General features: G+C 41.2%; 1 protein-coding gene across 6 annotated transcripts in view; it reads right to left on the bottom strand.

Moving 5' to 3' along the window:
• Window positions 1-16,891, bottom strand: part of CDC14B (cell division cycle 14B) — a 420,083-nt gene that overhangs the window by 344,796 nt on the left and 58,396 nt on the right. For all 6 annotated transcript variants that reach the window (XM_086961162.1, XM_086961163.1, XM_086961165.1 and 3 more), the window contains exon 3: window positions 14,325-14,400. In XM_086961162.1, coding sequence (XP_086817288.1) covers window positions 14,325-14,400 — 76 coding nt within the window. The remainder of the gene's footprint in view (window positions 1-14,324; window positions 14,401-16,891) is intronic.

Below are 16,891 nucleotides of genomic sequence, written 5' to 3'. Positions count from 1 at the left end.
TCTGTCCCTGCTCCCTGGTGTCTGTCCCTGCTCCCTGGTGTCTGTCCCTGCTCCCTGGTGTCTGTCCCTGGTTTTAGTTCGGTTGTTAACCGAGGCCTTTCCATTTTTACTAAAATTATATATATATATATATATATATATATATATATATATATATATATATATATATATATATATATATATATATATATATATATACTATTTTTATAAGGACTTTCAACCTGCTCTCTTCACAATGGCCTGTTATGTTTGTCATTCGCAATTTATTACGCACACTATCCTATAAAACATGGATCAATGTGGGTCAGCCCGTTTTACCATTTCAAAAATATTTTTGAAGGACCAGGTGTTTCTCCAGCAATAACTTTTTCAAAAATCTTGTTAATTTTTTCTGTCCGTGTGAGTTACATTCAGTCGTCTGTGTTTTCGTCTATACTAATGGTCTTGATGATCGTTCCTCTCCCTTACAGGACAGGAGAGCTGGAGGAAGGCAACGCAACACAAAGGATCACAAACAGCCCCTCAGTAGTGCACAATGACGATTCTTACAGGGCACAGCTGCGGGGCTGATTGTAGGTCCTTTGCATTTGTATATTCGTGTTAATTGCAGCGCAGGGGGGGGCTACAATTAACATTAATACAAAAGGTTCACAATCAGCCCCGCAGCTGTGCGGTGTAAGAAAAGGAATGCAGAGGAATGGAGAGTGTCAAACACAGCGTGTGCTAAAGCACACGCTGTGTTTGAGACTGCTTTTTTTTTTTTCAATCTCCCGCAACGAGGAAATGGTACTTTTTCGCGCCGCTCGCATTTTAAAAGCGGCGGCGCGAACGGTGTTGCTGGAGTGCGCGGTAAATTCAGCAGCCTGCGCGCTTAGGGTGGCTTCTCTGCGCGCGCGCTCAGCCGCGCAGCTTGTTGGGAACAGTGGTAGGGACACCACAATAACCGGTCAGATACTGAGAACCACCCATTAGGGACGCCCAGCAACTGAACAGCACAATAGCGAAGGCCATGAGAATGATTTTCAGCTGCCTAACTACACCTCTCCGGCACAAATAAGGCTGGAATTTGGCCTGAGAAACCAAACGTTGGAGCGAATGGGTGCCTACGCCATAAGATGGCACAAGATCCAGAGAGGAGAAGCCATAAGCCTAGATCACCATCTATGGAATGAGATGGAAAGTAAGAGCAATAGTGCGGCTGCAAAATACCTTAAGCACTCAAACACCTTGTGCCTACAAGAAGCCTGGAAGCTCAGTGGATCTCACAACACCTTTAACACTTTGCGTGCGGTGCAGATTTCCAAGGTGCGCTGAAGTTTTTAAAAACCTGCGGTTCATGACGAGCTCAGCTCATCATGAGTGTACGAGAGGTGTACCTCATGACGAGCTGAGCTTGTCATGAGCGTCGAAGGGGTTAAACAGCTAGTCAACAAATCAGTTAGATCTATGTCGTTAATCGAGGATAAAGCAAGTCTAGCAACCCGGCCCATGGCTGGTCAGTTATCCAAAGCTATACAAGCAGCCTCTGCCAAAGCTATTTATATATCATCCCAAATGCAAAAATCGCAATTTAAGTAATCTCTAAATTGTGATTTCTTAAATTGCGATTGCATTTAAGGAATCTCAAATTGAGATTCCTTAAATGCAATGAATTAAAGTTAAAAAAAAGCGATTTCGCTAATAGGGGGAGCAAATTACCATGAAGTTGAACTTCATGGTAATTTGCAAAAACTTTGAAAAATGCACTAAAGTGCATTTTTCAAAGTTCCATTTTACACACTCACATGCCCTTGGGGAATGTGTGTGTGCAAGATGTACTCATATGCAGATTTCAGGGGTGCAACAGGGTGTCTTTTTGACACCCTGGCACCCTTGAAATAGCATTCTCAATTTGCGATTCTCTAATTGAGAATCGTAAGTTGGGAATGTCTTCCCATTCATTCCTATGGGCCTCTAGACCCATAGGAATGAATGGGGAGGTGTTCCTTAACTGCGACTCGCAATTTGCAAGTCACAATTAAGGAATGTTTAGAAATCGCAATTTTTTAAGCTATTTCTACATGCATAGCCTTTTGCTATTCCTTATTAGCGAATCCTTATTTTTCGCTAATAAGGAATTGAAAAAGGCATTGTTGAAGAGATTCCCATATTAATTTAAACGTAGTGTAAGAGCCTGACCTTAAAGGATATCATTTTTCCAAGCCCCGAACTCTACACATTTTGTTCAGCCATTGCTGAAATGTTGGGATACTTTCACTCTGTCAATTCTGCAATATCAAAGATCTGGCTACTCTGGCAATTATAAATGTTTCTCCTGTAAAAGGCTGGTTATAATATTCAGGTAGTATCCTATAATAGCAGTGTTAATATCAATATCTGCCCTGGTCTCTGAATTGTGCTTACATTACTTATTGATGTTGCCGCAAACATTTTTATTTTTGGACAATCCCAGACAATTCAAGTCCAATTACCCCCACCTCTCACTGTACATTGAAAGCATGTATATTGTACCCTAAGGTATATTTTAGGTAAAAAGGCTGGGGTTCTATATAGTAGCCATTTTGCGTAACATTGCATTCTCCTAAAGTTAGCCTCTTTCATTAATGTGGCATTAAACTTTTTGGATCTTATTCCAAGCTCCCATCGAAAGATGAAGGTTATTTTTAGTTTACCATTTATCCCGAGCCTTTTCGAACGTTTTATTATTAGTGTTCTCTCTAAAAACTGATATCCAGCCACTAATTGATCTACGTGTGGTTGATTCAATCAATTCCTAAGATCCAGCTTTGCAGAGAGCAGAGTGGGATTTATAATTTGTAAGTAATTTCTAATCTGGAGAAAGGACCGTTGTAATGTTTCTTTAAAATATGTAATGCGGTGTTCTATCTCATTCCAGTTTTTCCAGCCATCTGAGTTGATAAAATCAGCAACCATGGAATATCCATTCCTTTCCCATTTCTGTGTAAGATTTGACTCTACCAGGAGTTGTTCCCCTAAATATATATCTATCAAGCTAGTGGAGCCATTTATCAGAGGTATATTGTAATACTTAAACATTTGTGCCTTTTATTATAATAACCATTGCAGTAACCTTACATCGTGCTTTCTTTTTTTTTTAACAAGTCTCAGATTTAAATGTTATATTCGTTTAAAAATCTTATAAAAAAGTTATTTGTTTTTACCAAAAAAAAAAGTTATTTGTGCTGAACAAGCTGGAACTGCTAATAAATCTAGAAGTACTATGTGCAAAATTTGCGGAGTAATATTCCTTTAAGTTAGGAAGCGACATACCTCCTTACATAGTTGGCCTGTGTAAGGTATCTAGCGCCAGTCTGGGTATTTTATTTGCCCATATAAAAGGTTGGGAAGGAGCTTCGTAACACTTTATACATGTCATCTGTAGTGCATATGGAATTGCTAAAAAGAAAAAAATTACAAAGAGGCAGAACTGACATGCAAATTAAGGCCACGCGCCCAATTAATGAAAGAGGCAGGTGGGTCAATTTGGCGAGCAGCAGCTTAATTTTGTGTATTACTGGTACGTAATTCAGTAGTTACAGATCGTTCACATTCTCGGAGACATACGTTTCTAAGTAGCCCTTTGTTCTTTTATTAATAAAAAGATTTACACAATTACATCACAGAATTTAAGTTTTTGACTTCTTCGTTTTATATCCGCCTAGTTCTTGAAATTCTTGAAAAATCCCAAAGATTTTCTCCTGAATATCTTACTCCGGTTTAAGGAACAGGACAAAATCATCTGCGTATAGTTTTATATTTGACATCCCGTTTATTGGCTCGGTTGTAGTTGCTTTATTTCGGATAGCTATTGCCAGCGGCTCTATAAACGGGCCACAGAGTAATGGTGGCAGGGGGCAACCCTTTTGCATGCCCTTATTTACTCTGCTTGCAGCTATATTACTAGAATTAATGATGACTTTCGCTTACATGAGGGTGCTACCACCAGTTATTATTTCAGTAAGATTTTTCGGAAACCTAAATCCTCCTAGGATCGTGAAAAGACCTTCCCAAAATACTAAATCAAAAGCCTTTTCGTCGTCTAACAACATCACCTGTGCTGGTATTTTATTCTGCGTCATGCAATCTAAGACTTTTATTAAAATGTTTGTGTTGGTAAAAAGTTGCCCGTCTGCTACAAACCCGAACTGATCTCGGTGTATAATCGATCCTATGGCATTACTCATGCTATTTGCTAAAAGCTAGTAAAAATCTTATAGTCTACATTTAAAAAACTGATTGAATGATGGTGGAGGTTCACCTCCTCCCAGTATATGAGTGGCAATTTAAAAAAAATCTTTATTTAAAACTGGTCCAACTTCTTATATAGTGCTGCTGAAATGCCATCTTCCCCAGCCGATTTACCATTAGATAAGGATTGCATCACTATTTCTTCGAGGGAGAATTTAGGAACCATCTTCGGAGCTTGATCATTTGACAGCCGTAAGTTAGGAAGCTTATCTAAAAGCTGCCTATGTCGGATGATATCTACCTGTTGCTGTGAATTATAAATCATCTTATAATGTTGCAGGAAAGGCTTCTGAATATCAAGTGATTCAGATAAGTGGGCTTTTGTTTCTGTATCTAATAGGGAGGTGATCTTATTACTGGCTTGTCGTTCGCAAGCCTGCCAAGTCAGTAATCTACCTCTGTTTACGCTTTCTTCATATACCTTTTGGAGATATGTGATGTTTGTAGTAAATCCTTGTGCATAGTAATATTCTTGGATATGTATTTTAGCCTGGTTAAGTAATTCTTTATTTACAGCATTTCTAGTTTGCAGAAGTGCTAGGTTTGTCTGGTGTAATTCAGCCTCCAGTTCCCATCTGTGTAAGGATGCCTCTTTTCGTTGCTGTATCCTTTTAGTCTTGATGTATCCGCGAACTGTTGCCTTAAAAGCCTCACATACATACTCTATATGGGCAGTATTACTATTGGTCCTAAAATCATTTAAAATCTCATCATGGACCTCAGTGCACCACTCTTCATCCTTTAAATTGACTATTAGAAACACATTGGCCTACTGCTCTTTCCATCTTAATTCCCATTACTTCCATTTTAACAGTGGCGTTGTCTGAGAAGGTATTCTGTATATATTAATGATTAACCAATTTCAAGCTATATGAAGTGAGAAACTCTATTCTCGAAGCAGAGTTATATTTAAAGAGAAACATGAAAGTTCATGTGTCTTAGGATACTGGGTACACCAAAGACCGACCAGGTCTAATTCCCTCTTGCAATTAGCTAAAGCTTTAATCATTTGTGGCTTATTCTGCCTTCGTATGTTAGAGGATGTGTCTAACGCCAAATCTTGGAGGAAGTTAAAATCTCTACCCAGGATCACCTGGCATGGAATACTGATCCCAAACGAAAAATCAAACCTAACAGCCAGCAACTTTAGGATTCAGAATGATAATTAGACATTTTCATGAGCAATGACTGAGCCTCCCCAATATCAAAAAATAAGAAAAATTGACCCTTTGCTAATACGTTAAGTTTAGTTTGTTGTGCTATATATGTCAGGCCTTGCAACCCTCGTCTCTCAACAGACACCTGGGCTGTCAATGTGGCTGGCTCCAGAAAAAAATTCTCTCTCCCCAGTACTACAACATCTATAGTTTGCACACTTACATAAGTAACATTCCCTTCACATGCTTTTTAGAAATAATTCTATGTCTGGCAAAGTTTTATGAACAGTCTGATCAGTCGTTGTACAGTCTGGAATTATTTCTAGATGATTGAGATCTTAAGTGGTATGGTAAGTGATAAAATTACTTCTTCAAAGATCAAGTTCCATCCTTTGTGCTCCAAGTGTACATTATGTTGTCACCATGACCGTGTTTAAGGTTACTAGAAGAGTCTACATCACCAAGACCTCAAGGCTCTGGTTTTTGTAAAACAGCCTAGTGCATTGAGGCAGCTGACGTTTATTCTGATCACTGAACAATATGGGCTGAACTGGCAGATTACGGAAAACCGCAGAGGTCTGTAGCTTTTCATCCTTGGTGATTTGGAATCATTTGGTTGCAGTAAACTAATCAACTAACATGAAACCACCACAAGCAGTTTCTTCAGGAACTCTGAAGATCTCACCTTCCATTCTGCACTGAGCCTCCATATTATTGTGCCAAATGCATCACTCTGCTATTGCCTGTACGGAACCTACCCTTTGGCTTCTATGACCCCCACTCCCAGCTATTCCCTGATGTGAAGCAGTTTGTTGCAGTGATGGTCCAATCAATGAGGAGGCAGTAGGAAAGTGACAAGCTGCTTCTACCACCACCTGCCTTCCTGCAAATCCGCATTTCACATGCTGAGATTTTATTGGGCAGAGCCCAAGGTAAGCTGGGTGCTCGGATTTATTGTATGCAAATAATCAGTTGAGCTTCAACATGATGGGAGGCACTCAGGCACACTAGCAGGAGATGCATGCCACTGGTTCTATACAGTGTGAGCCAGGGAAGCATTTCTTTACTCTCGGAAATCGACCCCACCACTGATTACCCTCCTTGCTCCAGTCACAACAAACACAATTTTCACCCCACACATACTGCTCGGACTGCATTCTGTTCTCCACCTCCCAGTTGATTTAAAATGCTGGTCACCTTCTCTGCTAACTCCTGTTACTCTCCATCATCACAATTGCTACCCTACACCAGCCTTAGGCGGTATACATTGCTTAATTTGTCACCCACTTCCCAGCTGTCTTTTTCCCTGTTCCCAAAACAATGGTATTTAGCTCCACGTCCTCCCAGCTTGGTGCTTCCTTTGATTCATGTGGCCATGCCACCATGTACTGTTCAGCCTAAGCATCCCTGACTGACGGATACCAATTGCTTTCAACCCCTACTCCCTCTCCATAGCGCTGCCTCAGTTGTCCCTCTAGCCTAGTGTTGCATCGATTCACCTACCTCACCAGCATTATTGCACCCTTCCATATAGACATCAACGATCTCTCCATCCACCATCTATTCAGACTCCTTCGGAACAAGAGGCTGGGCTTGATGTTGCATCAAGAAAGGACACCACTAAATGTTTCCAGATACACACAACACACAGAGGTGGTTTCTGAGGGAACACACAGGAATCCAGATGAAGAATTAAGACCTAGACACACTGATTTAGACAGGCTTCATCACTTGACAATATCCCAGAAGTGCCCTATAGACATGGACAGTAAAACTTATGCATAACTTCCAGATTCGGACACAATACAGTAGTTGGCTTCAAATGAATGTTTTTATTCCGCACTTTATACCTCAGCCTGCCTTTTATGGGCTGTAAAGAGGGGGTATTTCTATTTTCCAGTGTAACAGTACTGAATGTATCAACCTGAAGGAGCGTAACACGATTCAAGTTTGAAACTTGCAGGTCACACACAATGTCAGCAGCAGAGTAAGTTGCCAGCTTACAGATATTTGGTGATACATTGAGAGCCACACATTATTTCAGATGAGCTCTTCAGAGAGATCTCCAGAAGGGGGATGCCTCATCAGTTACAACAAAGCCCCCATTTCCTGTGCTTTTTGTTTTTAAAATTAACTTCTAATTGGTATCCAAACATTCCTTTAGCTCTTAATACTACACACTGTCATGCTGGTGATGCACTCCAGACCCCCCAATGTGGAATTAATGGATGCTAAAGGACAGGGGAACTTAAACTGCTGATGGCATTATTCTGTGCATGATTTAAATATGTATTGGACTGCACATATTTCACCTGTTCTTTGTAAGGGAAGAAATATGGACTGCTTTGAAGCCAACTGTGCTATACCTGTTCTTTGTCTTAGGGAAGCCTGTACTGCCCCTGTACATTAGTGGATACTGGCAAACTCTTTTCAGAACACAACAGTAAAATTATGGATTTTTGTCAACGCTGGATTCAAATCCACTGGAATCTGAACTCGGACAAAGCATCCATGGCAAATACATATATCGTACTTGCTTCTCTGCAATTGTGTTTCTCATTATTCTGAAGAGCATAGCCCTAACCATATCCACAACAGCATGTTATATTCTGGCAACTTAAAAAAAAAAAATTAACACCATTGATGTCGATCAACTACACTCCAACTGGGAGCTTTTGCTGGTGAGCATTAATACTGGTTGTTAAGCCAAATGTAGATTTTGCTTGCAAGACTGTGCTGATCCTGGTGCATCATCTTGTCAGCCAAAGACTTCTGGTTCTAAACAATGTATCTCATGGACAAGCCCCTCTTTCTGGAATGCATGCTATTATTCGGAGAATGAGCACACACCTACCACTCGCGTGTCTCATTACTTCCAGCCATCTTTGCTAATGACAGTTCAAAAAAAGCAGACTCAACTTAGAAACGGACACTTCCTTGGTTTCAAGTTGCAGGTATTTTTATTTTAGCATTTCTCAAGTGAACTGCATGTGCACAAAGACGCGTTTCGGAAAGCTCAGTCGCCTTGTTCACTAAACGTCAGTGCATTCAAACCCAACTATATTTAAAACACCACTAAACCAATCATGTGCTTAGAGGTCACCTGACAGGTACAAAACATGTTAAACAGACTTTGAACACCAAACTTGTTCTACCTTAGGCACTGGTGACTGCATAAAATATCACATAGCTCAGTATTATTGAGAATGATAAAGATGGATCAGAGACACATGTCTTAGACAACAAATAGCTGAACAACATTGGCAATATTTCATTTCAATATTTTCGTACAAAATTATTCCCAATTAAAAAACTGTGCCATCAAAAGTAAAAATTAAAGCATAATGCACAGTTACTTCTCATCCTTAAGATTACATTTGTGTAAGGTTTATCCATTCACATTGCAATTGAATTGACCACCATCGTTCTGTGATAAAACATCATATGCTAAACGCCCTACCAATTAGATGACAGCCAAAAAGTGCAAGTGCTAAGGTGCATACAACATTACAAAACATATAAATTGTAAAACACATTTTTTTTTTAAATGTTTCGTTATCCAAGAGGTCCCACCCGGGAACTATGGTTGTGAATATGGATGTTGGGCAGGGAGAAAGAGCTAGGAACAGTTTCTATTGTTAAGAAATCACCCGAATGTAAGTCTAATCAAGAATGTACTCTGTAGTCAAGTCAAGTCAAGTCAAAGAATTTATATAGCGCACTACATACCCAGAGGGTCTCAAGGCGCTTAGGGAGGGGAGGAGGATTACTTGTCAAATATCCACGTTTTAAGTTGCTTTCTGAATGCTAGGTGGTTCTGGGTAAGGTGAAGGTAAGTGGGGAGCGAGTTCCATGTTTTAGCTGCCAGGTATGAGAAGGATCTGCCTCCCATGGTGGTCTTGTTGATGCGAGGTACAGTGGCGAGGGCTTGGCTGGAAGAACGTAGTTGGCGGGAGGGGGTGTAGAAGGACAGTCGTGAGTTGAGGCATTCTGGTCCGATGTCGTAGAGTAATTTGTGTGCGTGGGTTAGCAATCGGAAAGTGATCCTCTTATTGACGGGTAGCCAGTGGAGGTCTTTCAGGTGACCAGAGATGTGTTCGTTACGCGGGATGTCTAATATGATCCTGGCTGAGGCGTTTTGGATTCGTTGGAGTTTCTTCTGGAGTTTAGCGGTAGTACCTGCGTAGAGGGTGTTTCCGTAGTCCAGTCGGCTCGTGACCAGAGCATGGGTGACTGTTTTTCTGGTTTCGGTGGGGATCCAGCGAAATGTTTTTTTGAGCATGCGAAGAATGTTGAAGCAGGATGAGGATACGGCGCTGACTTGTCTGTTCATTGAAAGTGAAGAGTCCAGGATAACGCCTAGGTTCCGTGCGTGGTCTGTCGGGATGGGTGCTTTTCCAAGGGCTTCCGGCCACCAAGAGTCGTCCCATGCAGAGGGGGATGTACCTAAGATGAGGACTTCTGTTTTATCTGAGTTCAGTTTCAGACGGCTGTGTTTCATCCATTCGGCAACTTCTTTCATTCCTTCGTGTAGGTTAGTTTTGGCGGTGCTGGGGTCATTGGTGAGAGAAAGGATCAGTTGAGTGTCATCTGCGTAAGAGATGATGTTGAGGTTGTGTTGGCGGGCGATGGCCGCGAGGGGGCTCATGTATACGTTGAAGAGGGTGGGACTGAGTGAGGATCCTTGTGGAACGCCACAGATGACTTCAGTGGCCTCGGACTTGAATGGTGGAAGGCGGACTCTCTGGGTTCTTCCGGTGAGGAACGAGGTGATCCATTCAAGTGCCTTTCCTTGTATTCCGATGTTTCTGAGGCGTTGTAAAAGGGTGCTGTGGCAGACTGTGTCGAAGGCTGCAGAGAGGTCGAGGAGGATGAGTGCGACTGTGTCTCCATTGTCCATTAGAGTTCGAATGTCGTCTGTTGCTGCGATGAGGGCGGTCTCAGTGCTGTGTTTTGTTCGGAAGCCAGACTGTGAGGAGTCGAGGGATTTGTTGGCTTCGAGGAAGGCGGCGAGCTGGTTGTTGACAGCTTTCTCGATGACTTTGGCCGGGAAAGGAAGGAGCGAGATGGGGCGGTAATTTTTGAGTTCGGTGGGGTCCGCTGTGGGTTTTTTCAGAAGGGCGGTGAGTTCAGCGTGTTTCCAGCTTTCCGGGAAGGTGGCGGAGTTGAAGGAGCAGTTGATGACGTCTCGGAGGTGCGGTGCTATGGCGGAGTCTGCTTTGTTGAAGATGTGGTGAGGACATGGGTCTGTGGGGGAACCTGAGTGGATGGAGTTCATCAGGCGGATGGTGTCCTCAGTGGAGATTGGGTTCCAGTCGTTAAGGGTGTTCAAGGGGGGAGAATGTTCAGCATATGGTTGGGTGGGTTGGTCTCCGGGTTGGTTGTCGAAGCTGTTGTGGATGTCTGCAGTTTTGTAGCAATACAATAAAAGGGAATCCATTATATGCCCAAAGTCATAGTTATAGAGGAACTCATGAAATGGAATCTCATAAGGAGGCATGCTCTTCATAGTTCAGTCATACTACTATTTATACTCATACGCAAATGACACGCAATTGGTGTTGGCCATCAAGGGTGATGGGCAGGAGGTAGCAGAACGGTTCCAAAATGGAATGATTGCTATTGGTGAGTGGATGGCGAGAAATTGCCTGAAGCTCAATTCCGATAAAACGGAGGTGGTCATTTTTGGAACTCTCTCGCCAGCCTGGTCTGCAACTTGGTGGCCATCAGCCTTCGGCACCCCACCTTGCCCTATCTCTAAGGTCAGAAACCTAGGAGTAACCTTCGATGACCAGCTCAATTTTACGGCACATGCAAATAAGGTAGCGGCCTCTGCCCATTTTAAACTCAGAATGGTAAGAAAAATCATTCCTTTTCTGCCGGACACTGCCGCCCAGACCCTGGTTACTTCATTGGTTTTAACATCATTAGACTACTGTAACGGACTCTTTCTTAATGCACAATCTCGAGTCATAAAAAATCTGCAGACTGTACAGAACGCGGCTGCACGCCTATTGTCTAAAACGCCTAAATTCGCACCCATCTCAGACACCTTGAGGACTTACCATTGGTTGACCATCCAAAACAGGATAAAGTTTAAATCTCTGTGCACAGTTTATAAGGTATTGCAGGATCAAGGACCTCGCTTTCTCAAAGACCAGCTAATTCCTTATAACCCGGTCAGACAGCTCCGATCTACATCCCTTAATCAATTAGTGGTCCCACGTGCCAGAACAGTCTCCTGGGGCGACCGCCGCTTTTTAGTTGCGGCTCCTAAAATCTGTAATACTCTGCCACACCACATAAAAACCAGTCCTTCACTCCTGCAGTTTTGAAAAAGACTGAAGACGTGGTTATTCAACCAATAACACAGCACACCATTCCGCATGAGCTTCAACCACTGGGGAGGGACATTACTGTAGTCTAAAACACAGTCAGCCACAAAGCACTGCTTGCTCCCTGTGAAAAGGTTTCCAGGTCGTGGCGAGTTGGGAGCTGATGGAAAGAACTGTGAGCTGAATTTGCATTTCCACAGATGGAAAATAAGAAAAACGAACAGTGCTTTGTGGCTGACTGTGTTTTAGCGCTGGGGGATTGACAAGTAAGGATGAAGATTACACGCATATTTAAGCGCTTCATTTCAAACGTGAAAAGTCTCCTTTTCCCTATGCGCACTCTGCAACAGAATACGGCCTGCAGTGTGATTAAAGAACCACAAAAGAGTATATATATATCAGTCCTCCTTACCCATACTCAGCCGGGCCGGGAACGAAGACACAGCACTCACGGGCTCAGGTAATGCATCAAAGTTTTTTATTCAAGCAAACGCGTTTCGGGACAGCGTCCCTTAGTCAGTGGTTCAACAGTGAAAAACGCTGCGCCATTTTTTAAAACCCACAATTGGTCACAAAAATGAAAGACGGACTATTTACAACTACAATGAGGTAGAGCCATCTTGGAATGTCTAAAACGGCTTCAATGCCCACATTTAAGTATACTGCTTAAACGCAATTTAATTTCGTTATTATATTATAACAAGACATTTTGCCGTGTATCGGCAAGCACGACCCTAAAATTATGGTCATGGCACCATTCCCTCATATATTGTGTTTCTTAAGGGATGTTCTCTCGATTGGGCTCAGCAGTGTGAACTGAGTATATCAATGTCATAATGACAGTCATAGTCTGCAGACCACGACATTAGTTATATTTTATGAAACCTTATTAAGGTACAATATAATATAATAACAAAATGAAATTGCGTTTAAGCAGTGTGGGCATTGAAGCCGTTTTAGACATTCCAAGATGGCGCTACCTCATTGTAGTTGTAAATAGTCAGTCTTTCATTTTTGTGACCAATTGTGGGTTTTAAAAAATGGCGCGGCGTTTTTCACTGTTGAACCACTGACGAAGGGACGCTGTCCCGAAACGCGTTTGCTTGAATAAAAAACTTTGCTGCATTACCTGAGCCCGTGAGTGCTGAGTCTTCGTTCCCGGCCCGGTATGGAGGAATGGAGCTGTAGTTTAAAAACGCGGTACACCGCTGCGTTTCACGGCACCCGACACTAAGAGTGACCCACGATACCGGTGTATTTGGAGCCTGAAAATATTATATTATATATATATGATATATATATAGATATATATATATATATATATATATATATATATATATATATTACTCTCACAAGGTTACCCACAAGGAAGAAGCCGTCAGGTAAGTGCAAATATTCCATTCTTTGTTGAAGGGAAGCAGCATACAGTGGAAAAACGGAGGAAACAGTCAACAGGTTTCAAATGGCAAGACCGGTTTCGGGAGTGTTTCCCTTCATCAATGGCACGCTGTAGGATGACAGAATGTTCGACATTTGCACTAATTACTTTTGAAGAGCCTGCCTCAGTGGGCATGGCTGTATTCACAGCCTTCTGGTTCCTGTAGTGCTATGCCGTCTTTCTCGAGTGAGTTCATCAGAAATCCCAGCAATAGTTGAAAATAAACACCCCAGTGGGTATGATGTTCCTTTCATTTAAGCACCAATGTCATTTTCAGCTGCCTTCTGGAAAATACCTCCCGATCGTGATAACCCCTTCATGGCGTCATCCGGGTCTGCACCAGCAGCTGGCTTCTTCCGCGGCTTCTTCCACTCCCGAAACCGGTCTGGCCATTTGAAACCTGTTGACTGTTTCCTCCGTTTTTCCACTGTATGCTGTGTGAGCAAGGGAGCAGAAGCTTCCGAAACGCGTAACAGCAATAAACAACACTGTGTACTAACCTGGCTTCTGAGAGTACGTTTAAACTTGGATGCTTTTGAAATTATATATATATATATATATATATATATATATATATATATGAAGGAAGCACAGAGAGAAATATATATATATATATATATATATATATATATATATATATATATATATATATTCTCTAAGAAACATCATTAAGGAGCATCTCTAAGGAACATATTTTTCCAACAGTAAAAGTTCAACGCTGCATGTCAGGAAAGATTAATCCTTGAAACATCTACACAAATCATTTATACTGCAAGTGGACGTGTTACGGAAATCCAGTCACATAAGGAAAAATGCATTCATTAAGTAGGCAGAGCTAACAAGACGCAAGTTCAGTTTCTAAAATAAACAGCAGTCGATGTAAGAAAATCAAGCCCATTTTCAAGTTACAAATCTGAACTGCTAATGTGTGCCACGTGCTAAGAAACTAAGTGAGATGGAATTTGCATTGAACATCTGTAACAAACTGAGCTAAACATTTATACAATAAATGTACCACTTTGGACATGTAATGTTCACGAAATAACTTAAAGAAAACTGTAACTTATATTTAGCAAATAGAAAAAGACAATACAACTGAAGATCAAAAACACTGAATGTGCTTACCTTTAACTTCTTATTCAGTTTGCGACAATATCTGTAGAGCATTGCCAAATTGAGTGGTCCAAAGTCTGCATAGAAGCTTCAAGAACAAAACAAAAAAAGAAATTGGAGTTCAGGAGTACCGAAAACATTAGCATGTTATCATTAAGGACTTTACCCACTACTACAAAAATGCAACCATCACAAAATACATTTAATTAAAAAAAACAATGAGAAAACCAAATAAAAGGCATTTTTCTTTATACCAAAAGTTAAAAACGTAAGATCTCGAACAAAAAATGTTTTGGAAAAGCTTGCTGCAAAGTGAATGCCTGCTATCCAAGTGCAGCTATCCCCAAACTTCTGGAAGCAAGACTTAACATTTCCACTTTCTTGATGGCTGTAACTGCATTTCATACAATCAAGTCTTTAAAAAAAATATAAAGTGGCAAGAGGAAATGTAAACAAAGAAAAAGCAGGCATACTGCCATATTTGTCTTCATCCCAGTTTGTCCAGTGCTTTACGAGGACGTGTCAATGCAGCTGAAAACTGGATTTAGTACAGAAATGATGTAGAGGACCTTAAAAAGTAATTGTAGCTAGTGACCAAATACAGTAGATACAAATCACATCGAATTTACATATATATATATATATATATATATATATATACTCTTTCAACAGGGTGTTATGGTTACAAGCCAAACACCTCAAGATCATCAAAACTGCCCGATTAACATATTTAAGTAGCCTTAACCAATATGTTGCTTATGGCATAACCAATGATTTTACCTGATTATCCCATTTGCAAACAAGGGGAATGCTCAGTCTGTGCGCACCAGTTTTATCAGTCACATACACAATCTTTAACGCAGAGGCACGGAAATGATGCAAAGAGAAGGACCTAATTAAGCGGCAGAATTATACAGCATGAAAAAGCAAATTATGCTGTGAGAAGTGGCACTTTTTTATAATTACTTATTAAGACATGTAAACACCTTCCGAGCAAAGATTACACCCCATTAGCACCAGTTTTACGCCCAATTACAGCAATAAGCAACTGAAAGGTGAACATTCAACCTTTGACAAGGGCTTGGCACTGCACTCCAACAGGTTTTGCTGTTTTCTTAGTAACTTTTGATCGATTTAAGGTAGAAACCATTTTTTTATGTAAAATCTGCAGATTAAGCAACATAATTATACAGAAAACGCCACAGCATTGGATAATTCCAGTGGCATTGCCTAAATGCAACATGCCACAGTCTCTTTATGCACCCTTAGATCACATGCGTGTTGCTTACATGTTCCTGCTGCCTTGCCTCCTCTCCACACTCATTGAATCCAATTCCAAAACACACAAACCCCACCTCAACACCCCTTTGATGGACGTTCAATCCATATGACTGGCATTCGTGTGCTTTCAACATACTTCTGTATGAACTTGAACGAGATCATGGATTGCAACAACTCTCGGATCCCAAAAATGACTCCTGAAAAGCATCTTACATTCCTCGTATGCTATCAAGGAGTGGGCATGGCCCTGGCCCTCTCCTTTTACTTTTCAAATGGCATAAACTGACCATTCAAGACTACCTTTCATATGACTACATAGTCTACAAAAATGCTTAGGCTTGGTACTAACAGATCAGTGACTCAGATCACTCCAATAACTTCGCCTGATCGGACAGGTAGTCTTAAAGAGATTATGTATCACATCTAAACATCTTCACCTTCTACATTGGTTACCAACTGATTAAATAATTAGTTTTAAAGTCCTGACCATATCTCATAAATCCATTTATGGGCCTAATGATTCAAACCCACACTAAAGAACGTAATTTGCAGTCATGCTTTTTACCGCCCCTATAATTAGAAGGGTCCGACAAGGCAGCTGCTCCTTTTGATGTGCATTATGTTAATTGTGGAATACACTTCCAGTGAGTTTCACTTAACAAGCAATCACTTAAGTTGCAGGGAATTTCCAAAAAGTAATTTGTATAAATAATTAAGAATAGCAAATTTACTGCCAGGACACAATGTTGGTAATCATAAGCGTTTAAACTTCTTAGCATATCACAACAATCTAGGCTATCTTTAATCAAAGACCAGGCATTTAAGAAGTTTCCTAGTTTTGTTCGTAGCAGACCTCTTACAACATCAGATTATTTCTTCAACAGGAATCCAAATTCCTTAAAACCCTTTTCAAGAAAACTGGAGACCCAGCTTTAAGGTTGGTATGTAAGAGACGATTCCACCTCCTGATTCCTTTCCACTTCCCATCCCCTCCCGTCCAGCTTTCTGGATTCAGAGTCTGACAGGGAGTGATAAATAATAATAATAATAATCCTGAATTTATACAGCGCCTGGTTACATAAACCAGTGTGTCGTCCCCCCGCTCGTTGCTTGCCCACGACCAACACACTATATCATTTCCTCCCCGCCTGACCCAGAGGAACTAGTGCCTAGGGAATAAATGGGTTTTCAGTTCTTTACGGAAAACCGCCTCAGAAGCTTTAACACGAATCCTATGGGGGAGGGCATTCCAGTGCCTAGCAGCCAAAAAACGTAAGGATCTACTTCCCACTCTTGCC

The sequence above is a fragment of the Lissotriton vulgaris genome, chromosome 3_1 (genome assembly GCF_964263255.1).
Source record: "Lissotriton vulgaris chromosome 3_1, aLisVul1.2, whole genome shotgun sequence".
Classification (NCBI taxonomy): domain Eukaryota; kingdom Metazoa; phylum Chordata; class Amphibia; order Caudata; family Salamandridae; genus Lissotriton; species Lissotriton vulgaris.
This window is presented reverse-complemented; position numbering and strand designations above follow the sequence as displayed.